The 26,929-nt window shown below is 43.3% G+C and overlaps 1 protein-coding gene across 1 annotated transcript; it reads right to left on the bottom strand.

Annotated features, from left to right (window-relative positions):
- Positions 1-609: 609 nt before the first annotated feature.
- Positions 610-26,521, bottom strand: HACD3 (3-hydroxyacyl-CoA dehydratase 3). The gene is made up of 11 exons (XM_060755608.2): positions 26,343-26,521; positions 21,472-21,514; positions 18,575-18,648; positions 16,388-16,552; positions 14,530-14,581; positions 12,913-13,023; positions 10,698-10,825; positions 10,044-10,156; positions 9,696-9,802; positions 6,064-6,195; positions 610-4,848 (listed from the first exon to the last, which is right to left on the bottom strand). Exons 1-11 carry the CDS (start codon positions 26,430-26,432, stop codon positions 4,772-4,774), a joined length of 1,092 nt encoding a protein of 363 aa, XP_060611591.2. The 5' UTR covers positions 26,433-26,521; the 3' UTR covers positions 610-4,771.
- Between the last annotated feature and the right edge of the window lie 408 nt (positions 26,522-26,929).

The following is a 26,929-nucleotide window of genomic DNA, read 5'->3' as shown; positions in this document are numbered from 1 at the left end:
CAAGAAGATCCTTCCTAATGTTCAGGTGGACTCTCCTTCCATGGACCGCAAGAAGATCCTTCCTAATGTTCAGGTGGACTTTCCTTCCATGGACTGCAAGAAGATCCTTCCTAATGTTCAGGTGGACTCTCCTTCCATGGGCTGCAAGAAGATCCTTTCTAATGTTCAGGTGGACTCTCCTTCCATGGACCACAAGAAGATCCTTCCTAATGTTCAGGGGGACTCTCCTTCCATGGCTCTATCGAGTCCTTGTCTCTAGGGCAGCAGAAAACCAACCTGCTCCCTCTTCCTTAGGACAGCCTTTCAGATATTTATACATGGCACTCATGTCTCCTCCCAGCCTTGTCCATCTAACAAAATGGGATGGTGAGATTTCATCTTAAAAAGCAATACCAAATTTCACCAAATTCTTCCCCTGTTGACAGTTAAGTAAACCTTACACAGCCCTTCACTCCTCCTTTGAAGCTGTTCCTTGTGTCATTTTTTAAACCTCTAGCTATAACCAAATAAGCTCATGCAAAACGTACCGCATTCATTCGATCGTTCACCTTTGTAGAGCGAGCACAAGACGCTTTCTGTTTTCAAATAACAATAATGGAAAGCCACCCATTTGGAAGAGAGGTTTGAAAAACCTTTATATTAGAAATTCACATTCTGTTTGCTTTCGGAAAGAGCAGCAAATCCACACTCGCGACAAAAGTGCCCGCACCCTAAACGGTGACCGAACAGATGGAATGACAACAAAAGAAGCAAGAAGCTGTTTTGCTAACGCTAAGAGTTAAGTGTTCTCTCCAAATAGGGATACAAAAACAACTAAACATTTACCCACCTGGAGCAAATGGGGAGAACTGAACCATCATTACAGGACTAAAATATATCTCTGCACTTTCTGTCCTCACCGGCTTACAGTAAACGATCAATACGTTGCTTTCCTCTCATTCCCAGAAGTAAAGACTGGGCAAGGAAATCTGCTTTTGGATTTCGGTAGGAATGTTACATGAGAAAAAGGGCAACTCGGCATTTTGGATAGTTCAAATATTTAAACCAATGTTTCTCAACCTCAGGGTCGCGAGCGGGGTGTCAGAGGGGTTGCCAAAAACCGCCAAACACAGTATTTTCTGTTGGTTATGGGGGTTCTATGTGGAAAGCTTGGCCCAATTCTATCATTGGTGGGATTCAAGGGGCTCTTTGTACGTGAACTATAAATCCCAGCAACTACAACTCCCAAATATCAAGGTCTATTTTCCCCAAACTCCACCAGTGTTCACATTTCGTCATACTGAGTATTTGTGCCAAGTTTGGTCCAGATCTACTGTGGTTTGAGTCTATAGTGCTCCCTGGATGTAGGTGAACTACAACTCCCAAACTCAAGGTCAATGCCCACCAAACCCTTCCAGTATTTTCCGTTGATCTTGGGAGTTCTGTGTGCCAAATTTGGTTCAATTCCATCGTTGGTTGTGTTCAGAATGCTCTTAGGTTGTAGGTGAACTATAAATCCCAGCAACTACAACTCCCAAATGTTATGGTCTATTTTCCCCAAACTCCACCAGTATTCACATCTGGACATATTAAGTATCTGTGCCAAGTTGGTCCAGATCTGTGATTTGAGTCCACAATGCTCTCTGGATGTAGGTGAACTACAACTCCAAAACTCAAGGCCAATGCCCATCAAACCCTTCCATTATTTTCTGATGGTCATGGAAGTTCTGTGTACCAGGTTTGGTTCAATTCCATCAGTGGTGGAGTTCGGAATGCTCTTTGTAGGTGAACTATAAATCCCAGCAACTGCAATTCCCAAATGACAAAATCAATCCACCCTCAAACCTCAGTATTAAAATTTGGGTGTATCGGGTATGTGTGCCAAATTTGGTCCAGTGAATGAAAATACATCCTGCATATCAGATACTTACATTACGATTCATAACAGTAGCAAAACTACAGTTATGAAGTAGTAATGAAAATAATTTTGTGTATGGAAGTCACCACAACATGAGAAACTGCATTAAAGGGTTGCGGCATTAGGAAGATGGAGAAACACTGGTTTAAACCCAAAGCAGAAAAACTCAGCATAATGCAAACTATTGCATTCACCAAACCTTGAGAGACCGACAAGCCAGAAGCAGAGCAGTAATACTTGGGGGAAAGGTCAGGTTCAAGAGATGCCCAAGAAACCGATCTTAGGTCTCAATTTGGGGGGCTTTTGCTCCAGTGTTTGTTTCTTGATCATCTTCGTTTTAAACCCAAAAGTGGTATTCCCATGGAGGAGTTAAGCAGAATCCTACCAGGAAATGCCAGATCACCTTCCTACTCAAAAGCTAGCTTTCTTCATTGCGGGGACAAAGATCGGAGGGCATATTTAATAACAAACCATTTGCTATTTGCTTATAGCAAGAGTCATGCCTCTCTACTCCAAGTAGTCTTTATTTTTCCCCTATTTGGGAATGACAGGCACTCCAAAATCCATGAAGAGCATGATTCTGCCTGGAAACTAGGTGCATCTGGCCATTGTTTTCGAAAGGGAACCAAACGATTTCCCTCTCAGTTGGTAAACCCAACTTAGGGCAAACAAGCAAGATTCCTGCACCTAAATTGGATGCAAATCCAATATCTGGGTTGTTGTAGGTTTTTGGGGCTATATGGCCATGTTCTAGAAGCATTCTCTCCTGACGTTTTGCCTGCATCCATGCCAAGCATCCTCAGAGATTGTGAGGTCAGACCTCACAACCTCTGAGGATGCTTGCCATGGATGCAGGCGAAACGTCAGGAGAGAGTGCTTCTAGAACATGGCCATATAGCCCAAAAAACCTGCAGCAACCCAGTGATTCCAGCCATGAAAGCCTTCGACAAAATCCAATATCCTTCCAAGTGGGGCTGGACTACAACTCCCAGCAGTTTTGATCAGCATAGCCAAAGAGGCAGAGTGCTTTGTGTGGAAAACTGCAGGAATCCCAGGTCTTAAAATCTATTGATAGTCCCTAGTATCAATAGGTTTTATGACCTGAAAAGGGTACTGAGAAATATTTAATAATGATCCGGAGATAAAGTTAATAATAATACAGTAAAAATACTTTGGTGAAGCCACTAAATTGATGGCAATTTGGGAAGAATCAATTTAGTGGATTGCCAGATTGCCAGTGGGATTCATTGCATGGATGCAAAGGGTCTGCTCTGGCTGGGAGCAATAAAGGGTCTGTGTACACCAGGCATCAGCAAACTTGGGGGCTGCATGCTAGCACTCCTTGCAAGGAGGACTGGCTGGCCGGTGATGGAAGGAAGGAAGAGGAAGGAAAGAGAGAAGGAAGGATGAAAGAGAGGAAGGGAAAAATGGAGACAGAGGGAAGGAGGGAGGAAAGAGGGAAGGAAGGAAAGATAAAGGAAGGAAGGAAGGAAGGAAGGAAAGGTGGAAGGGGAGGATGGAGGAAGGAAGGGAAGGAGAAAGGAAAGGGAGGAAGAGAAGAGAAGAGAAGGAAAGACAAAAGGGAAAGAAGGAAGGAGAAAGGGAGGAAAGACGGAAGGAAGAATGAAAGGGTGGAAGGGAAGAATGGAAGGAGAAAGGGAGAGAAGGATGGCAGAAAAAGGGAGGAAAGAGGGAAGGAAGGGAAGACAAAAGGGAAAGAAGGATGAAGCGGAAGAATGGATGGGTGGAAGGAAAGAAGGAAGGGATGAAGAGTAGGATAGAAGGAAGGGAAGAATAAAGAAAAGAGAGAAGGAAAGAAAGACAAAAGGGAAGGGAGGGAGGAGTGAAGGAGAAAAGAGGGAAGGAAGAATGAAATGGTGGAACGATGGAAAGGGAGGGAAGGGAGGAAGAGGAGAAAGAAAAGAGGGAAAGAAGGAAAGAAAACGGAGGGAAGGAAGAAGGAAAGGGTGGAAGGGAAGGATGAAAAGAGGGAGGGAAGGGAGGAAGAGGAGAAAGAAAAGAGAGAAGGAAGGAAAGAAAACTGAGTGAAGGAGGGAAGGAAGAAAGGGTGGAAGGGAAGGATGGATGGATGGATGGATGGATGGATGGAAGGAAGGAAGGAAGGAAGGAAGGAAGGAAGGAAGGAAGGAAGGAAGGAAAGAAGGAGGAGAAAGAGGGAGACGGAGGAAAGAGGGAAGAAAGGATGAAAGAGTGAAAGGGAAGGAGAAAGAGGGAGGAAGGATAGAGAGATGGAAAGGATATGATGGTGAGGGAGAGGAGGGCCTGAGAAAAGAGCCCAAGGGGCCGCATCCGGCCCCCAGGCCTGGGTTTGCCCATACCTGGTCTACACTGTGGAATTAATGTGGTTTTGCTTTCTTTGAGCGGCAATGGTTCGATTCTATGGAATCCAGGAAGGGGGGGTTGTAGCTCTGCAACAAGTGCCGGTGCCCCACAATACTACAAATTTCAGCATCACATCAAGACATGGCCATTACAGTGGTCTCAAGCTGCATTAATTCTACAGTATAGACGCACTTGGGCATTTCAAAGCTCTCGACTGAAATAAACAGAAGGAAAATATTTGGGAAGTTTTTCTTCTCCTTCAACGCTTTGCCTATTGTGCTGGAAACCAGTTGTCAAAAGGTCTGACTCCTGTTTGGTGTTTGTTTGCTTGAGCAAAGGACAATACGGTTTTGTGAAAGGGGCACATTTCCTTGGAAACTGTGTGAGCGCGTTTGGGAAAGACGCCTGTCGGTATCGCTGTACAAAACTGGGTTTTTTTCAGGTGACAAGGACAAATAAAACCATGACGAGGAATGAGAGATAGATGCCTTCAAAGTAGATGAGGACCTAGAATCGTTCCACTGCTGGGTTTTAGTGCATTTTCCTCTTTTTGGGTCCAAGGTGCCGCTTGCGTTGCTTGTAGAGGTGGCGGAAGTTCACAAATGGCCCTGAAGGAAAGCAGGAGAGAAATAAAAACAACCTGAAGAGACTGTCAGAAATATTAAAAACTAGGTATTTTTCATTACAAAATGGTGAGTCAAGTACTGGAAGGGTTAAATGGATGCAATGACTCGGCAAAAGCTGTTGTTCAATGTAAGCAGGTGTGTGTGTAGCTTAGTAGCCCTCAGTGTGTGAGAGGTCTCTGTAGAAGAAGAGCTTCAGTGGGCCTCTGTATGGGAAGGCCTCAGTGGAAAAAAGCCCTCAGTGTGAGAAGGCCTCAGTGGGAGAAAGGCCTCAGTGGGAGAAAGGCCTGAGTGTGAGAAGGCCTCAGTGGGAGAAAGGCCTCAGTGGGAGAAAGGCCTCAGTGGGAGAAAGGCCTCAGTGGGAGAAAGGCCTCAGTCTGAGAAAGGCCTCAGTGGGAGAAAGGCCTCAGTCTGAGAAAGGCCTCAGTGGGAGAAAGGCCTCAGTGGGAGAAAGGCCTCAGTCTGAGAAAGCCCTTAGTGGGAGAAGGCCTCAGTGGGAGAAAGGCCTCAGTGTGAGGTAGGCCTCAGTGTTAGTAAGCCTCAGTATGAGTAGGCCTGGTATGAGAAGCTTCGGTGAGAGAAGCTCCACATTGAAGCCCCACATTTTACTCCAGTGTGAAGGCTGCTGAGTAAAAACCTGCTGTGTGAAGCTCCTGTGTGACTTTGGTGTGAGAGGCAGCTCTGTGAGAGTGAAGCTGTTTATCTGCATGAGAAAAAAGCCTAGTGTGGAAGCAAAGAAGAAAGCATAAAGAACCTATTTTTTGTGTTATGGAAACTTTGTTATTGTAAACAGTGCAACGATAATATTTTACTACAAAGAAAAGCCTCCTTTGGAAGAGATAACATTGGTCTGTGTGTATTTGTCCTTTTTATCACTTTGGCCTACTGGTACTGGGTCACACTGCTGCTGATAAGTTACTCTGCTGTGTATTTAAAGAGATCACATAGCTATCCAACCCCTTTCTGCCAGACAGGAAAAGCACAATCAAAGCACCCCTAACAGATGGCCACTCAGCCTCTGTTTAAAAGCCTCTATAGTAGGGTGGACAAACTTTGGTCCTCCGGGTGTTTTGGACTTCAACTCCCACAATTCCTAACAGCCTACCGGCTGTTAGGAATTGTGGGAGTTGAAGTCCAAAACACCCGGAGGGCCAAAGTTTGCCCATGCTTGCTCTATAGAATCTGAAAAGAAAAACTCACCAAGAAATAGAAACACAAGATAGAGTTGAAGAAAGACCGAAAAGGGGATGGTGATGCTCAATGGATACGGCAGCGTGAAGCTGAATCTGCCAGTGCTGCTGAAGACAGGAATTGCCTGGATTATGGACACCGCTGGAAATAGAAGGGAAAAGGACCACAATTCAAGACATCTTTGCAGTAAAATACATATACAGAACACCCCCAAGTTACAAATATTTGACTCATAGTTAAATTGGGGTTGGGACAACAGGAAGTGATAGGAATCTTCTTCATTGGAAGGAATCGAAATCCACTCCTGGAAGAGTTATTATCAGGGGGGAAAGTGGTCTCCCTCTAAAGCTTTATCACCAATCCTTGTTTCACAACAAGCCACATTTCTCAAAATCCAAATACACTGTGTAACCCAATTTGGAAAATGTTCTGTTCCTGGGTTGAAAGTTTTATTTCCTGTTTAATTGTGCAGTCCTTACTTTGAAAGTCGTTGTTCTACTCCAGAAACTTTGTTTTTGTGACTGTCACAAACTAGGTTGCAACTGGTTGAGACTCAATGAGATATTCATTGAAAAACTATTGCAAAATGTGCTGCACGATGTTCCTCCCACAAAAACAAAATTTGTGCAGTTTAATTAACTGTTTCCATGTTTCTATGATGTGGCTCTTAGTGATATGCCGCATTATCACAGGATGTCTGCACCCTACACCGTTGGAGAAATTACACTATTTAGCCAGTATTGCACCACCTGACATCCACTGGGAAGTAGCAACCAATAGTGACATCTCTGGCCCATCCCTTGTTCAGATATCAGCCAGCATGCCACTGACTTAAATCAAGAAATAGTTTTCTAAGAACTACAGATATACTCGCAGGAACACCTCAGAAAGCGAGAGTCCAAAAGTGGCAGGCTAAAATCCAGAACCTCAACCCATTGCTGATCATAGAATCATATAATCGTAGAGTTGGAAGAGATCTTATGAGCCATCCAGTCCAACCCCCTGCCAAGAAGCAGGAAAATTGCATTCAAAGCACCCCCGACAGATGGCCATCCAGCCTCGGTTTAAAAGCTTCCAAAAGAAGGAGCCTCTACCACACTCCGGGGCAGAGAGTTCCACTGCTGAACAGCTCTCACAGTCAAGTTCTTCCTAATGAAGATGGAATCTCCTTTCTTGTAGTTTGAAGTCATTGTTCTGCGTCCTAGTCTCCAGGGCAGAAGAAAACAAGTTCGCTCCCTCCTTCCTATGACTTTCTCTCACATATTTATACATGGCTATCATGTCTCCTCTCAGCCTTCTCTTCTTCAGGCTAAACATGCCCAGCTCCTTAAGCTGCTCCTCATAGGGCTTGTTCTCCAGACCCTTGATCATTTTAGTCGCCCTCCTCTGGACACATTCCAGCTTGTCAATATCTCTCTTCAGTTGTGGTGCCCAGAATTGGACACAATATTCCAGGTGTGATCTAACCAAGGCAGAATAGCATGACTTCCCTGGATCTAGACACTTGTTGTTGTTCATTCGTTCAGTCGTCTCCGACTCTTCGTGACCTCATGGACCAGCCCACGCCAGAGCTCCCTGTCGGCCGTCACCACCCCCAGTTCCCTCAAGGTCAGTCCAGTCACTTCAAGGATGCCATCCATCCATCTTGCCCTTGGTCGGCCCCTCTTCCTTTTGCCTTCCACTTTCCCCAGCAGGGAAAGTTTCAGAAAAACATCTACTTCTGCTTCATTGACTATTCTAAAGCCTTTGACTGTGTGGATCATAATAAATTGTGGCAAGTTCTTGGTGGGATGGGCATCCCAAGGCACCTTGTCTCTCTCCTGAGGAATCTGTACAAGGACCAAGTAGCAACAGTCAGAACTGACCACGGAACAACAGACTGGTTCAAGATTGGGAAAGGCGTACGGCAAGGCTGCATACTCTCACCCAACCTTTTTAACTTGTATGCAGAACACATCATGCGATGTGCGGGCCTGGATGAATGCAAAGCTGGGGTGAAAATTGCTGGAAGAAACATTAACAACCTCAGATATGCAGATGACACCACTCTGATGGCCGAAAGCGAGGAGGAGCTGAGGAGCCTTCTAATCAAGGTGAAAGAAGAAAGCGCAAAAGCCGGGTTGCAGCTAAACGTCAAAAAAACCAAGATTATGGCAACAAGAATGATTGACAACTGGAAAATAGAGGGAGAAACTGTGGAGGCCGTGACAGACTTTGTATTTCTAGGCGCAAAGATTACTGCAGATGCAGACTGTAGCCAGGAAATCAGAAGACGCTTCCTTCTTGGGAGGAGAGCAATGTCCAGTCTCGATAAAATAGTAAAGGGTAGAGACATCAGACTGGCAACAAAGATCCGCATAGTCAAAGCCATGGTATTCCCTGTAGTAACCTACGGATGTGAGAGCTGGACCTTAGGGAAGGCTGAGCGAAGGAAGATCGATGCTTTTGAGCTGTGGTGTTGGAGGAAAGTTCTGAGAGTGCCTTGGACTGCGAGAAGATCCAACCAGTCCATCCTCCAGGAGGTAAAGCCCGACTGCTCACTGGAGGGAAAGATCTAGACACTAGACTCCAATTAATGCAGGCCAAAATCTTATTGGCTTTTTTTGCTGCCGCATCACATTGTTGGCTCATGTTTAACTTATTGTCCACGAGGACTCCAAGATCTTTTTCACATGTACTGCTCTCAAGCCATGCATCCCCCATTCTGTATCTTTTCATTTCAATTCATTGGCAGCCAGTGGAGCTGTTTAAACAGCGGGGTTGACCGCTCCCTGTAACTTGCTCCAGTTTTAAATCAGTTAGCAAACCACAGGCCACTCACTACAATGCAGCCTGAGCCCTGCCATATGCACAATGGAGGAGCTCCTTATAGCAACACCAGAGGCACTACAAGTATCCAGCTAATGGACATTTAATAGAATGTCAAGTTTTTAAAATTTTGTGTTTTTAAATACATCACAACTGTACTCTTGGTTCGCTCCTGATACGATAAATAATGTAACCAATTAGGAAATGCCATTTATAATCCAGGAACAAAATCGTGTTACATAGTGTTGTCTGTATTACTTCGGTTTGCATCTTTTCCAGTTTGTGAGCCAGATGTTACTCATACACTGTGGCACTGATGCCATTTATTCACCACAGCTTTTTAGCCTTCACCATCCTGGAGGTGAACTACTACAAATCCCAGGGTGCCATAGCATTGAGTTGGAAAGGACCCCCCCTCCCCAAGGCCATCCAGTCCAACCCTATACATGCCAGGCAGGAAAAGCACAATCAAAGCACCCCCAGCAGATGGCCATCCAACCTCTGTTTGAGTGGTTTCAAAACGACACCCGTTCCACAGTGCAGAGTGCAAAAATAAAAGGAAACCTGGGTTGTTGTATGTTTTTCGGGCTATATGGCCATGTTCTAGAAGCATTCTCTCCTGACATTTCGCCTGCATCTATGGCAAGCTTCCTCAGAGGTTGTGAGGACCTCACAACCTCTGAGGATGCTTGCCATAGATGCAGGTGAAATGTCAGGAGAGAATGCTTCTAGAACATGGCCATATAGCCCGAAAAACCTACAACAACTCAATGATTCCAGCCATGAAAGCCTTCTACAATACATTAAAAGGAAACCGTTTCCAAATGGCATACCTTCGGCTAAGATTCCCAGTGGATAAAGGGGGATCCAGATGCTATAGCGGATCCAGGTCAGGATCTTCCATTCGATATCGATGCAGGACAACATGTAGAAAGGATACCTAGGAGAGAAGAAAGGCGTAAGCAGAACAACTATGGGTCAACTAACAGTACAGGATAATAATATAAGTCACAGTACAGGATAATAACATAATTATGATGACCATAATGACAACAACAGGAATGCCAACAGGAAGAAAAGGAGAAAACAGAACAACAGTGGGACAACTAACTAAAGTCATAGCACACGATGATGATATAAAATAGTGATAGTGATAGGAATGCCAAGAGGAAGAAAAGTACCTGAATATCTCTACCATGCTCCAGATGTAGAAGATGAAGAACACAACGGCTTTGCTCTGCATTTCTTCCACGCTTCCAAGGACAATGAATAAAACAAAGTTCCTTCCACTAACCTGGAAATAAGGAAATAAAGGGGAGGAAAAGACTCCCGAGTTGCAAGCTTTGGGTCAAAATAAACATCAGGTTCTCCAATGGGAAGAAGCCATGTTTGACAACATATATGTGCCTTTCCTCACCTCCGTACCTCGCATTGAGCATGTTTGCTTTCCAGCCAAGAAACAAATACATTCTTTGGATTTGTTCTGAAGCAATGCCAGGTGAGATGTAAATTAAATTGAAATATTAAATAATTATTCTATTATTATAGTATATTATTATTTTAAAATTATTTTGTTTAAATTTTTATTTAAAGTATTATTTTTGACAGTTGCTTGAGAGTTCTGGTTAACTGGGAGAGGAACGCCTTTGCAGTTTGGACTACAACTCAGAGCGGATTCATTGCCTTGGTAACATCAGAGCTTCCAAGCACGATTGCATTCCTTCCCCCGAATAAGAAGTCTTTTGCCATTCGGACTAAAGCACGGAGCGGATTCACTGGCGTTCTCTCCCACTATTAAGACATTGCTACCTGGCTTTTACTGAAAGGGAAGTTACCTGGAAAAGGACGGGCAAAAGAGGAGCTCGGACCAGACCTATCAAGGTGTTCACAATCTCCAGGACGGCCATCATTTGGCTGAAGTACATCATGTCTGCCGTCGTGTGGAACGTATCAAAGAAGGAATCTGGGAAAACACATAAGACTTGGTTTCAACATCCTTTTGGATCACAGAATGAGGAAGAGGAGGCTCACGCTAGGACCCATCATCCCCCACCCCAAGCTCATCTGCTGGACATTTCAGAGCAGAGCAAATCAGGCAGATGTTTTCCACAAACAGTGGAACTCACTGCCACAAAGTGTAGAGGGTCTGTTCATTGGCTTCCTGGTGGTTCATGCACAAAACTGCTATGTGTATAAAGGCGATATGAAGCATAAATGAATTTTGTGTTTTAGCTGCATTATATGGCTCTACAGTGACCCTATAATGCAGTTCAATGTAGTATAAACAGCATTATATGGCCCTACACAGATCACATAATGCAGTTCAAATGGCATTACATGGCCCTACACTGATCCTATAATGCAGTTTGATGTAATTCAAAGTGATTTGGGTCTATGCTGACCATACAATGCAATTCAGTGCAGTTCAAATGGCATTATATGGTCCTACACTGATCCTATAGTGCAGTTTGATGCAGTCCAAATTGATTTGGGTCTATGCTGACCATATAATGCAGTTCAGTGTTGTTCAAATGGCATTATATGGCCCTATGCTGACCCTATGATGCAGTTCAATGCAATTCAAACTCATTTGGGTCTATGCTGATCATATAATGCAGCTCAGTGCAGTTCAAATGGCATTATATGGTCCTACACTAATCCTATAATGCGGTTTGATGCAGTTCAAACTGATATGGGTCTATGCTGACCATACAATGAAATTCAGTGCAGTTCAAATGGCATTATATGGCTCTACACTGACCCTATAATGTAGTGCGATGCAGTTCAAATGGCATTATATGGCCCTACACTGACCCTACGAGGCAGTCCGATGCAGTTCAAACTAATATGGGTCTATGCTGACCATACAATGCAATTCAGTACAGTTCAAATAGCATTATATGGTTCTATACTGATTCTATAATGCAGTTTGATGCAATTCAAACTTATTTGGGCCTATGCTGACCATATAATGCAGTTCAGTGTGGTTCAAATGGCATTATAGGGCCCTACACTGATCCTATAATGCAGTTTGATGCAATTCAAACTGATTTGGGTCTACACTGACAATACAATGCATTTGAATACAGTTCAAATGGCATTATATGACCCTACACTGACCCTATGATGCAGTCTGATGCAGTTCAAACTGATATGGGTCTATGCTGACCATACAATGTCATTCAGTGCAGTTCAAATGGTGTTATAAGGTCCTACACTGATCCTATGATGCAAACTGATTTGGATCTATGCTGACCATACAATGCAGTTCAGTGCAGTTCAAATGGCATTATATGGTTCTATACTGATCCTATAATCCAGTTTGATGCAATTCAAACTTATTTGAGCCTATGCTGACCATATAATGCAGTTCAGTGCAGTTCAAATGGCATTATATGGCCCTACACTGATCCTATAATGCAGTCTGATGCAATTCAAACTGATTTGGGTCTACGCTGACCATATAATACAGTTCAGTGAAGTTCAAATGGCATTATATGACGCAACACTCATCCTATAATCCAGTTTGATGCAATTCAAACTGTTTTGGGTCTATGCTGACCATATAATGCAGTTTAGTGCAGTTCAAATGGCATTATATGGCCCTGCACTCATCCTATAATGCAGTCTGATGCAATTCAAACTGATTTGGGTCTATACTGACCATATAATGCAGTTCAGTGCAGTTCAAATGGCATTATATGGCCCTACACTGACCCTACGATGCAGTTCGATGTAGTTCAAACTGATATGGGTCTATGCTGACCATACAATGCAGTGTGGTGCAGTTCAAATGGCATTATATGGCCCTCCACTGACCCTATAATGCAGGTCAGTGCATTTTAAATAGCATAATATGGGTCTACACACTGACCGTACGATGCAGTCCAAACAGACTGGACTCTATGTTGACGATACAATGCAGTTCAACGCAGTCCAAACCTCATTATATGGTCAGCATAAAAACCAGCCTAGAAGCCTCCATCCAATTGCAAACATTTCAGAAGCCGAGTGCCATCTTTCAGCAAGGAAAAGAGGAGGCCCGCTTGCCTTTCCCCAGCATGAAGAGCCGGACGGTCATGTTCACGAAGATCCAGGAGAAGCCCAGGAACTGCACCAGGTTGTACATGAAGAGGTAGCCTCGCTTCAGGTGCCGGAACGCTGCAAACCAACACAGGATAGGAAAATATATATTATCTGTTCATTTTGAGCTGTCTTTGTTTTCAAATTATCTGTATTATTTCTAGGGGAGAAAAAGGCAAGGTTCTGCTCATTTGATGGGTGAGGAATCAGAGTACTGTCAAAGCAATACAACAGGTTGAAAAGTAGTTATTTTTCTCTTGCAAATTAACAATAATAATGCATTCTCAAAAATGTAAAGACCACTTCTGACAAGGCTAAATGAGCCTTTGCATGTCTTCAAAAAGAATTGAAGGAGGGTGCTGCTCTTTCTGTAGCCTTGAAAGAAATAGTCTCAAGTGTGCCTTGTAGTATTATCTGTATTTATATGTATGTATGTGTGTATGTGGCTGAGATGCCCACTTCCACAGACAGGTTCCCATTTCCACAAACAGCTTTAACCCACAGTGCTGAGGAGCCACCAAAAGCCCTCCCGCCAATGTCATTTCAGGTTATAGCGAGTGCCGTGAATATGTAGCCCAACCCTGCCAATATCATCCCCAAAAACCTCATGAAGCACAACTCAAGGAGTGCTTTCATTCGGGGACAATTTCATCCTAGATTTTACATGTTGCCTCCACCACAGACATCCCAGTGTTTTTTACTCTAGGTTCTTGTGGATTTTTTCGGGCTATAGGGCCATGTTCTAGAGGCATTTCTCCTGACGTTTCACCTGCATCTGTGCGGCGAAACGTCAGGCAAAACGTCAGGAGAAATGCCTCTAGAACATGGCCCTATAGCCCGAAAAAACCCACAAGAACCTAGTGATTCCAGCCATGAAAGCCTTCGACAATACGTTTTTTACTCTATCCATCAGTGTGGAATTTGCATGATCCCGCCCACTGCCTCTCCCTTAACCCTTTCCTACTCTTTTCACCTCTGGCTGCACAACAAACAGAGCAGAACTAATTAGCAACTGAACATACTGGAGGAGTTTGGGAGATTGACTCCACATGATGGAAGTTGTAGTTCACCCTGCATCAAGTCAGGGCATATTGACCCCCACTGACAATGGATCTGGAAAACATGTTGCACACCAAAGAAAAATATTGGAGAGGTTTTTTTTGGGGAAGGGAGGGGAATTCACCTTGATTTATAATAATAATAATAATAATAATAACTCGCTATCATGTTAAAAAACAAAGTATGGATCGTCGATGTTGCAATTCGAGGTGATAGCAGAATTGAAGAAAAACAACTGGAAAAGCTGACACGATATGAGAATTGAAAAATCAAACTGCAAAGACTCTGGTACAAGCCAGTAAAGGTGGTCCCAGTGGTGATCGGCACACTGGGTGCAGTGCCTAAAGACCTTGGCCTGCACTTGTCAATATTGCTTTGTTGCGGCAAGACTAATAATAGCCAAATCTTGGAAAGGGGAAAAAGCCAAAGGTATAAGGGAAATAACGTCCTTACCTGATATTTATGCTGGTGCATATATCTATATTATCTACATACTGCAAAATAAAGAAAAGCACAGCAACTTACGGTCTTTGGGGATCCTGTTCTCAAAGTTGATTTTGTTAATCCTTTCTTCCTCCTAAAAATCAGGGAGAAAACATTTTCGGAACATTAGGGCCCTTTGGAAGCATCCGTTTGGGTATCAGGTTGTGGCTCTGCGACACTATAATTGACAAGAGTTGCGGTGGCACAATGCGTGACGGCTGAACTGCTGACCTGAAGGTCAGCGGTGCGAATCCAGGGAGCGGGGTGAGCTCCCATCTGTCAGCTCCAGCTTCCCACGTGGGGACATGAGAGAAGCCTCTCACAGGATGGTAACACATCCGAGCAATTCTCTCACACCAGACTTGCAGTTTCTCAAGTCGGTCCTGATACAAAAAGAAATCACTATAAACAGCTCAAACTGGATGCAAGCTGAGACCCACAACCATATTATTATTATTATTAGTAGTAGTAGTAGTAGTAGTAGTAGTAGCAGTGGTGGTGGTAAAGGTAAAGGTTTTCCCCTGACATTAAGTCTAGTAGTGTCTGACTTTGTGTGTTGGTAAGGTGTCTGGTGGAATCTCCATTTCTAAGCTGAAGAGCCAGTGTTGTCCGTAGATACCTCCAAGGTCATGTGGCCGGCATGACTGCATGGAACGCCATGACCTTCCCACCGGATCGGTACCTACTGATCTACTCACATTTGCATGTTTTCTAACTACTAGGTTGGCAGAAGCTGGGGCTAACAGTGGGAGCTCACCTCGCTCCTCAGATTCAAACCTGCGACCTTTGGTCAGCATATTCAACAGCTCAGCCCTTTAACCCACTGTGCCACCGGGGGCTCCATTATTATTGGAAATGGAAAATAATAATAATAATAATAATAATAATAATAATAATTTCCATTTGCAAGCATATAATACTGCTACAATGTCACCCATGGCACAAAACCAAAAGGCAATGATACGTAGCATTTGTCTTTTGGTTCAAACATCTCCCCAACACACAGGCAAGCAAATGCAGTACTTCTTACAGGTAGAACAATTATTATTATCATTGTTGTCGTCGTCATTAATATTATATTTACTTCCACCCCATTTTTAATCAAGAGTTAGAGCGGCTCACTGCATTCAAAAGCAATGCAGTTTTAAAACCTATGGCATGTAAACATTGAAACAGAAATAAACCTAGAAGGGTGAATATAAATCAGTTGCCTTCACATTTTAATATATAATAATAATAGTAATAATAATAATACAATATTTTGGCATATCGTCAAAGATACTTCTAGCAAGTCAATCCCTGGGCTGGGCTGGGAAGAAATCCCTCGATAGATGTTCTATTGGGTAATATGATAGAAAGACATTCAATGAGGTGGCTGATGTGGCTTTAAAAAAAACTTTAAAAACTTTTTTAAAAAATCCTAAAATCAGTATATGTGTGAATATTTCCAAAAGTCGTGGGGAATGATCCTCTTTTATCTTCTGTCACGGTTCAGAAAATTCAGAGATTGCTCTTGTAGGTTTCTTTAAAAAATGTTGTTTATAAAAACTTTGAAATTCCCCAAAAATCTGTAGATAAGTGAAATGTTCTGAAACTTGATGGGCTCACGGTGGTCAATGTGTTCTACCATTGTAGCAAGTTTCACCCCAATAGCTGTAAAAATGAGGGAGAAAGGAGCCCCTGAAGTTTCCCCACTTGCGCAATTACTATAATGGAAAACTAATGAGATTTTGGAACTCTCATTATAGTAATGGAATTTTCACCAACAACGCTTTAGAAACACTTTACAAATAGAACACTGACACCTGCTAATTTTGTAATAGGTTTTGAAACATTTTTATGGATTGCACATGCCTAATATATCTCCTTCGGATTGCATAGGGAAGGATGAAGACTTTACCTTGGCCTTCAGCTCCATCTCGGCGTCGGACTCGTCCAGCCATCGGTCGAAATCGGGACCGAGGAACAGGGGCCGTTTCTCCTGTTTGGTCAGCCGCACCCACCAATGTTTCTCCACTTTCTTGATCGTGATGCTCAATTGTCGTTGCGTCACTTTGTACACTGGCTGAAGAGTGCAAAGCCAATACATCATCAGACAGCAGACCATCATACACAATCTTCAGCACAGCCATTTTATAGCAAAGGTATTGCAGATGCAAAATAATAGTAATAATAATAATAATAATAATAATAATAATAATAATTTTGTCGTGTCAGGAGTGACTTGAGAAACTGCAAGTCGCTTCTGGTGTGAGAGAATTGGCTGTCTGCAAGGACGTTGCCCAGGGGACGCCCTGATGATTTGATCTTTTTATCATCCTTGTGGGAGGCTGTATGAGGAGCTGGAGCTGATAAAGGGAGCTCAACCGTCTCTCCCCAGATTCGAACCTGCGACCTGTCAGTCTTCAGTCCTGCCGACACAGGGGTTTAACCCACTGCGCCACCAAGGGCTCCATGTAATAATAATAATAATATTCATCATCATCATCATCATCATCCTCCATGTGCACTATGTTAAGACCATCAAAGAGAAGGTCGACAGTACGAAAACATGGAAGTGGCTTAGAAGGGGAACCCTAAAAAAAGAAACTTGAAGGCCTGATTTTTCCTGCACAAAAACAAGTCTTATGAACAAATACAATAAAAAGAAGAACGGTAAAGTCCTACAATGATCCAAAATTCCGTTTATGCAACAAGAGGGATGAGACAGTGGAGCACCTCATTTGCGGTTGCAAGAAAATAGCCCAGACTGACATTATCATTATTATTATTATTATTATTATTATTATTATTAATATTATCATTATTATTGTTATTAAGATGAAACAATAGATCACATCCTAGCTGCTGCAAGAAGATCACGCAGACAGACTACAAGCAGAGGCATAACACCATTGCTCAGATGATTAGTTGGAACTTGTGCCACAAATACCATCTGCCTGCGACAAAGAACCGGTGAGATCACAAGCTGGAAACAGTTACAGTAAATGAACATGTCAAGCTACTCTGGGATTTCCGGATTCAGACAGATAGACTTTTGGAGCACAATACTCCTGACCTCATGATTGTGTTAAAAAAACAAAGTATGGATTGTCGATGTTGCAATCCCAGGTGACAGCAGGATTGAAGAGAAACAACTGGAAAAGCTGACACGATATGAGGATTTCAAGATCAAACTGCAAAGACTCTGGCACAAGCCAGTCAAGGTGGTCCCAGTGGTGATCTGCGAATAATACGTGCAGATGCCAGTAAGGTGGCCTTTTGCAGCTGGCAGATGGTAATTTTGTCAGCACCGATTATGTTTAAGTGCAGCCCAAGGTCTTTAGGCACCGCACCCAGTGTGCCGATCACCACTGGGACCACTGGGACCACCTTTATTGGCTTGTGCCACAGTCTTTGCAGTTCAATTTTTAAATCCTCATATCATGTCAGCTTTTCCAGTTGTTTCTCTTCAATCCTGCTGTTGCCTGGGATTGCAACATTGATGATCCACACTTTGTTTTTTAACGCGATCATGAGGTCAGGAGTATTGTGCTCCAAAACTATTATTATTATTATTATTATTATTATTATTATTATTAATAATAAATATGCCATTAAAATTCATGCATGAAAATCAGAGAGACCTATGTAACTGCATTGGATCTAGCACATAGATCTCTTTATCAATAATGTATGTATTGGGAGTTGTAGTCTCGTAAGGTCTTTAGTTTTCTCTGCCAAAGAATACAATTGAAGAGGTAACAAACTGCGTTAATTTCACAGTGCAGATGCGCCCCTGGTCCAACATTCAAGCCATTCTTATGCCATTAACTGTAAGGAATTATCACTTGCAGGTGGAATCCAAAAACCATTAATGTTTTGCCATGATATAAGCAAAGAAAACCCAGCACTCCTTTCAGCAAAAAGAAGGGAAAGTCCCTGATTAGCTAACCTCCAAGCCCACGCTTTTGGCTCAAAGCATTTCTCCCTCGGCCAACCTGAATGTGGAGCAAGGTTGAGATAATAACCGTTGTGCAATTCAACACAGCGCATACCTGCTTGGCCACATTGCCATCCATTTAAGCAAAGAAATAAGGAAACTTACCTGCGGCTCCACTGCTCCGAGGAACTGGATTTGGAATTCATACACATTGTCCCCTTTGGCGCCATGGCCCTGAGCTGGGAAAATAAAAGAAAAGCCAACTCAATGCAAACAAAGACATTCACATAGGAATTCATTTCCCTTTCAAAACTCAACATTTGACAGTTTGGAAAAATCCAAACAGAAGTTTCAGAAGAAAGGAAGAAAGGAAGGAAGAAAGAAAGAAAGAAAGAAAGAAAGAAAGAAAGAAAGAAAGAAAGAAAGAAAGAAAGGACTGTTCGCCAGACTTGTTTCCAATGTTCAAGATTAGGAAAATGTGGAAATGTCACCACCATATTGAAATGAGACCGCATTTGCACACAAATGGATCAGGAAGCGGGGAAAAAAATCTAATGTTTTAGCTGTGCACGGTAAAGGTAAAGGTAGTCCCCTGACATTAAGTCCAGTCATGTCTGACTCTGGGGTGTGGTGCTCATCTCCATTTCTAAGCCAAAGAGCCAGCGTTGTCCGTAGACACCTCCAAGGTCATGTGGCCGGCATGACTGCATGGAGCGCCCTTACCTTCCCGCCGGAGCGGTACCTATTGATCTACTCACATTTGCATGTTTTCGAACTGCTAGATTGGCAGAAGCTAGGGCTGACAGCGGAAGCTCACGCCGCTCCCTGGAATCGAACCTGCGACCTTTCGATAAACAAGCTCAGCAGCTCAGTGCTTTAACCCACTGCGCCACCGGGGCTCCATGGAAATGATAGCCTCAATTAAAGAAAAACATGGGCAACCGTTTACTTTCATGGTTTCCTCCTTTCTGGAACAGTAAAGACACTGCAGATTAATTCAGCCAGAGAAGTCAGCCATAGCAGAGCACTTAGTGATCCAAACCGGACACAGCGTATTATTTGAGAACGCAGAAATGCTGGACCACTCTCACAACCACCATGTTAGACGACACAGAGAAGCCACTGAAATCCACAAGCATGTGGACAATTTCAACAGAAAGGAGAAAACCATGAAAATGAACATATACTGGATACCATCATTTTAAAAAACCTCTAGAATCAGGACAGCAAATAAAGCACAAAACTCAGAAAACAGGGAATTCCAGGCAGGAAACAATCAGGGCCAGCTAACATCTCCCAACAAAGGATTCCCTCATACAGGAAGCAGCCAGGCTTTGCAGCTGCAAGGCCATTCAAGGCTAATCAAGGTGGCCCATGGCAACATTCACACTTGCCTTCAAAAAATAAGAGTTCTTTCTCTCACCCTGGACATTATTCCACAGATCTATAAACCCCATTTTCCTAGTTTCCAACAGACCTCACAACTTCTGAGGATGCCTGCCATAGATGTGGGTTAAACGTCAGGAGGGAATGCTTCTGGAATATGTCCAGACAGCCCAGAAAACTCACAGCAACCCAAGTAGAATTATTATTATTGCTATAAAAACACAGTATGTCACAGTAAAAGAGATCTATATTCTGGATTTCGTATCACAAAATCACAAGTCGAACACTTCCCAAGCATCTAGGACTGTGTGATGTATATTATTATTATTATTAATAATAATAATAATAATAATAATAATAATTTTTATTTTTTGTCTTGAGAAACTGCAAGTTGCTTCTGGTGTGAGAGAATTGGCCGTCTGCAAGGACATTGTCCAGGGACGCCCGGATGATTTGATGTTTTTATCATCCTTGTGGGAGGCTTCTCTCATGTCCCTGCATGAGGAGCTGGAGCTGATAGAGCTGATAGAGGGAGCTCATCCGCCTCTCCCTGGATTCGAACCTGCGACCTGTCGGTCTTCAGTCCTACCGGTACAGTGGTTTAACCTACTGCACCACCAGGGTGCAGCAGGTTGCATTTTCAGCATGATCGGTATTAGAATATCAAGAATAGCACATGTTAATAAACAAGTAGAATTATTACTATTACTATTACTATTATTATTATTGGCAACCATTAGTTGTATTTTCACCATATCAGTATTAGTAGATCAAGAATAAACAAGTAGAATTATTACTATTATTTTAGTGCTATTTTTAATGCTGTTTTTATTGGATTGGATTGGATTTTATTGGATTGGAGCCCCCGGTAGCGCAGTGGGTTAAACCCCTATGCTGGCAGGACTGAAGACCGACAGGTCGCAGGTTCGAATCCGTGGAGAGGCGGATGAGCTCCCTGTATCAGCCCCAGTTCCTCATGCGGGGACATGAGAGAAGCCTCCCACAAGGATGATAAAAACATCAAATCATCCGGGCGTCCCCTGGGCAACGTCCTTGCAGACGGCCAATTCTCTCATACCAGAAGCGACTTGCAGTTTCTCAAGTTGCTCCTGACACGATAAAAAAATTGGATTGTTGTTGCTGTTAAGTTCTTGTGGGGTTTTTCGGGCTATATGGCCATGTTCTAGAGGCATTTCTCCTGACGTTTCGCCTGCATCTATGGCAAGCATCCTCAGAGGTGAGGTGTGAGGATGCTTGCCATAGATGCAGGCGAAACGTCAGGAGAAATGCCTCTAGAACATGGCCATATAGCCCGAAAAACCCCACAAGAACCTAGTGATTCCAGCCATGAAAGCCTTCGACAATACGTTGTTGCTGTTGTTTCTACCTGGCCTTATCTCTCTCAAAAGTGACCAAAAGCAGCCAACAATAAAAGCAATACAAGATATAATTTAAAACCTAACATGCAAACGTTAAAAAGGACATATCGAATTATTTTTAATGCATAATTAAAAAGTTACTGGCTGTCAAAGCAATTATTCTTTATGCAGCCAACCCCTCAATATCCACGAAATTGTGTATTCCCTTATCCACAGGTTCAAACTTCGGGAAACTAGCAAACTTTTCCTCCTCCAAAGAGAGACAGTGTCTTGAAACAAGACTGAAAATGGACCTACCTTTGAAATGGAGCACATTGTCTGTGATGGTGATTTCAGGATTCTGGAAAGAAAAGAGACAAGAGATTGGTATGAAGCAGGAGATAGATAGATAGATAGATAGATAGATAGATAGATAGATAGACAGGGTTGTGAACTTGTTTCTTTGAACGAATGGGATATGAAATACTGTTCCGCAAATAGCTCTGTTTAAATGTTTGCACATTTGGAGATTTCAAATTGCACTGAAAGGCTTTTAACATAAGCTGGTTTGAGTCTCCTTTGTAGAGAGAAAAAGAGGGGTAGAAATAATAATAATAATAATAATAACAACAACAACAACAACAGATAGATAGCTAGATAGCTAGATAGCTAGATAGCTAGATAGCTAGATAGCTAGATAGCTAGATAGATAGATAGATAGATAGATAGATAGATAGATAGATAGATAGATAGATAGATAGATCTGCAAAGACTCTGGCACAAGCCAGTAAAGATGGTCCCAGTGGTCATCGGCACACTGGGTGCAGTGACTAAAGACCTTGGCCTGCACTTAAAAATAATCGGCGCTGAAAAAATTACCATTATCAGCTGCAAAAGGCCACCCTACTAGGATCTGCACGTATTATTTGCCGATACATCACACGGTCCTAGACACTTGGGAAATGACTTGTGATCCAATACAAAAGCCAGCATAGTGATCTTGTCTGCTGTGGACTCATCTTGTTGTGTTTCTAATAATAATAATAATAATAATAATAATAATAATAATAATAATCTTTATTTTTATACCCTGCGACTATGTACTAATATTGTTGTGTATCTACTACTACAACAACAACAACTACTACTACTAATAATAATAATCTAGTTAAAGAAATTGTTGGCTGCTATTCCCACCAACAAAATATTGAAGATTGCAGTTTGGTGCCTGAAAATCTGGTTTTGCAAGAAGGAAACCAAGAAAGATGCAAATGGAGCAGGAACGTGGGACGTCAGTTTGCATCACGAACCTCAAGGAGAGGCTGGTAATGTATGTCTATATGTATATATGTATTATTATTAAGATTATCATCATCATCATTATTCTATTGGTTCATTAAACCCAGTAGTACCATGCATCCATAGTTTAGGCTGGATCTCCATTGCCGTCTAGTCCAATTCAACACAGATAATCTGGGTTCAGAAACTGGATGATATGAGTCTACATTGCCATCTAGTGCATTTCAACAGTCTGGATTCAGAAACTGGATTATATGCCAGTGCAGATGGGGCTTTATTTGCAATGGTATAACAACCAGCACTCCACACCAGCGGAGCAACCACATTGCTACCAACACTAAATATATCCGTCCTTTTTATATCCATCCTTGGCTCAAACTTTTCCCAAATGCAAAATCCATTTGGTTAAATATGGCACACCATTTGACCACAGCATTGGGTGTCCAAAATCACAGAATCGTAGAGTTGGAAGGGATCTCAAATGGAAGACACAATCCAAGCTCTCCTGACAGATGGCCACCCAACCTCCAGAGAAGACCTTGTGTTATCCTCTGATTCAGAAACTGGGTTATATGACAGTGTAGAGATCCAGCCTTAAGAGCATTTTCTAATATTGAGATGGAATGTTGAGAAAGCATGACCTGGCCACGGATGATGATTTTTTTTGTTTTTGTCATGTCAGGAGCGACTTGAGAAACTGCAAGTTGCTTCTGGTGTGAGAGGATTGGCCGTCTGCAAGGACGTTGCCCAGGGGACGCCCGGATGATTTGATGTTTTTATCATCCTTGTGGGAGGCTTCTCTCATGTCCCCGCATGAGGAACTGGAGCTGATAGAGGGAGCTCATCCGCCTCTCCCCAGATTCGAACCTGTGACCTGTCGGTCTTCAGTCCTGCCAGCACAGGGATTTAACCCACTGCGCCCCCGGGAGCTCTAGGATGATGATGATGATTATTATTATTATATTCATTTATACCCCACCTTTTGGAACAATGCAAGCCCTCCTAACAGATGGCCATTCAGCCTCAAAAGGAGATTCCATCAGACTCCTTCTTATGTTTATTTATATCCCAAAAGCAGTGCCCAATGAAAATCCACAGCACAGCAGGAAGGCACTATGCAAGCCCTCCCAACAGATGGCCATCCAGCCTCAAAAGAAGGAAATTTGACCAGACTCCTTATTATGCTTATATATCCCAATAGCAATATCCTATGGAGGTCCACAGCAGAGTAGTAAGACACAACGCAAGCCCTCTCGACAGATGGCCATCCACACTCAAAAGGAGACTCCATCAGACTCCTTATTATGCTTATTTATATCCCATATAATCTTTCTTGTATCCTTATTAAGGCACCATGCAAGCCCTCCCGACAGATGGCCATCCACCCTCAAAAGAGACTACACCAAACTTCTTATTATGCTTATTTCACCTCAAATAAGCTTATTTGTATCCTTAAGGCACCATGCAAGCCCTCCCAACAGATGGCCATCCAGCCTCAAAAGAAGGAAATTTGACCAGACCCCTTATTATGCCTATATATCCCAAAAGCAATACCCAATGGAGCTCCACAGCAGAGCAAGAAGGCACCACACAAGCCCTCCTGACAGATGGCCATCCATCCTCAAAAGGTGACTCCACCAGACTCATTATCATGCTTATTTATATCCCAAATAAGCTTATTTGTATCTTCATTAAGGCACCATGCAAGCCCTCCTGACAGATGGCCATCCAGCCTCAAAAGGAGACTCAACCAGACTTTTATCATGCTTATTTATATTCCAAAGAAGCTTATTTGTATCCTTATTAAGGCAATATGCAAGCCCTCCTGACAGATGGCCATCCAGCCACAAAAGGAGACGCCACCAGAGTCCTTGTTAGCCTTATTTATATCCCAAAAGCAATACCCAATGGAGGTCCACAGCAGAGCAAGAAGGCACCATGCAAGCCCTCCCAACAGATGGCCATCCACACTCAAAAGGAGACTCCACCAGACTCCTTATGATGCTTATTTATATCCCAAATAAGCTTATTTGTATCCTTATTAAGGCACCATGCAAGCCCTCCCGACAGATGGCCATCCAGCCTCAAAAGGAGACTCCACCATACTCTTTATCATGCTTATTTGTATCCCTATAAATTTATTTGTATCCTTATTAAGGCGCTATGCAAGCCCTCCCCTCCTGACAGATGGCCATCCAGCCACAAAAGGAGACGCCACCAGAGTCCTTATTAGCCTTATTTATATCCCAAAAGCAATACCCAATGGAGGTCCACAGCAGAGCAAGAAGGCACCATGCAAGCCCTCCCAACTGATGGCCATCCACACTCAAAAGATGACTCCACCAGACTCATTATCATGCTTATTTATATCCCAAATAAGCTTATTTGTATCCTTATTAAGGCACCATGCAAGCCCTCCCGACAGATGGCCATCCAGCCTCAAAAGAAGGAAATTTAACCAGGCTTGTTATTATACTTATTTATATCCCAAAAGCAATACCCAATGGAAGTCCACAGCAGAACAAGAAGGCACCATGCAAGCCCTCCCAACTGATGGCCATCCACACTCAAAAGATGACTCCACCAGACTCCTTATCAAGCTTATTTATATCCCAAATAAGCTTATTTGTATCTTCATTAAAGTACCATGCAAGCCCTCCCGACAGATGGCCATCCACCCTCAAAAGGAGACTCCACCAGACTCTTTATCATGCTTATTTGTATCCCAAAGAAGCTTATTTGTATCCTTATTAAGGCACCATGCAAACCCTCCCGACAGATGGCCATCCACCCTCAAAAGAGACTACACCAAACTTCTTATTATGCTTATTTGCACCTGAAATAAGCTTATTTGTATCCTTATTAAAGCACCATGCAAGCCCTCCCGACAGATGGCCATCCAGCCTCAAAAGAAGGAAATTTAACCAGGCTTGTTATTATACTTATTTATATCCCAAAAGCAATACCCAATGGAAGTCCACAGCAGAACAAGAAGGCACCATGCAAGCCCTCCCAACTGATGGCCATCCACACTCAAAAGATGACTCCACCAGACTCCTTATCAAGCTTATTTATATCCCAAATAAGCTTATTTGTATCTTCATTAAAGTACCATGCAAGCCCTCCCGACAGATGGCCATCCACCCTCAAAAGGAGACTCCACCAGACTCTTTATCATGCTTATTTGTATCCCAAAGAAGCTTATTTGTATCCTTATTAAGGCACCATGCAAACCCTCCCGACAGATGGCCATCCACCCTCAAAAGAGACTACACCAAACTTCTTATTATGCTTATTTGCACCTGAAATAAGCTTATTTGTATCCTTATTAAAGCACCATGCAAGCCCTCCTGACAGATGGCCATCCAACCTCAAATGAAGACTCCACCAGACTCTTTATCATGCTTATTTGTATCCTTATTAAGGCACTATGCAGGCCCTCCTGACAGATGGCCATCCAGCCTCAAATGAAGACTCCACCAGACTCATTATCATGCTTATTTATATCACAAATAAGCTTATTTGTATCCTTATTAAGGCACAATGCAAGCCCTCCCGACAGACGGCCATCCAGCCTCAAATGGAGACTTCACCTGACTCCCAAGCCACAGCTTCCATTAGATTTGCCATTTGGATCCATGGCTCCATTGTGTCCCAATGTCTGGAGCAGCAGACCAAGCATGGGCCAACTTCGGCCTTCCCTCCAGGTGTTTTGGACTCCAACTCCCACCATTCCTAACAGCCGGTAGGCTGTTAGGAATGGTGGGAGTTGGAGTCCAAAACACCTGGAGGGAAGGTCGAAGTTGGCCCATGCCTGAGCTGGTCCCAATCCTCCATTCTCCTTGCAAGGATGGGAACACAGCTCTCCAACCCCAGTCAGGTGGGCTCACCTGGACGTCGCTGAGCTCCACGCGCAGGTACAGCTCCTGGTGCCGCTGTGCCCAATGCACCTGCGGGGTCAGGCTGACAGCAGCAGGCATCTTCTTCCTCCTCCTCCTCTTCCTCCTCGCTTGGGGCCCAAAGAGAGGAGGAGGGTCAGGCTGCTCCTCCTCCCACTGCCTGCGTCACCCTCCACACCCACCTCGGGGCGGGGACTACCACTCCCAGAATCCCCAGCTGCCGGCAAGGAGGGCTGCTGGGAGTTGTAGTCTGGAATGGGATCCGGGAGTTGGAAGAGAACGACCCCCTGTGCCATCCAATGCCAGGCTGGGAGGCACCATCAAAGCCCTCTGGACAGGTGGCCATCCAGTTTCAAAACTTCCAGAGAAAGAGAGAGATAGAATCCTAGAATTGGAAGGAAACCCCAAAGGCAAAATAATCAAAGAATTGGAAGGGAACTCCAAAGGCCATCCAATCCAACCTACTTCTCCAGGCTGGGAGACACCATCAAAGCCCTCTGGACAGATGGCCATCCAGTTTCAAAACCTACAGAGAAAATGAGAGATAGGATACTAGAATTGGAAGGAAACCCCAAAGG

Source organism: Anolis sagrei, chromosome 9 (genome assembly GCF_037176765.1).
Source record: "Anolis sagrei isolate rAnoSag1 chromosome 9, rAnoSag1.mat, whole genome shotgun sequence".
Lineage (NCBI taxonomy): Eukaryota > Metazoa > Chordata > Lepidosauria > Squamata > Dactyloidae > Anolis > Anolis sagrei.
This window is presented reverse-complemented; position numbering and strand designations above follow the sequence as displayed.

What these genes read in the sequence shown, in the direction of transcription:
- HACD3 (XM_060755608.2), bottom strand. Translation starts at nt 26,432, where the DNA reads ATGCCTGCTGCTGTCAGCCTGACCCCGCAGGTGCATTGGGCACAGCGG. An exon ending in TTTTGCCCGTCCTTTTCCAG is followed by an intron (nt 10,157 to 10,697) that starts GTAACTTCCCTT and finishes CCTTATTTCCAG; the next exon opens with GTTAGTGGAAGGAACTTTGT. An exon ending in TCTTGTGTTTCTATTTCTTG is followed by an intron (nt 4,849 to 6,063) that starts GTGAGTTTTTCT and finishes GCTTTCCTTCAG; the next exon opens with GGCCATTTGTGAACTTCCGC.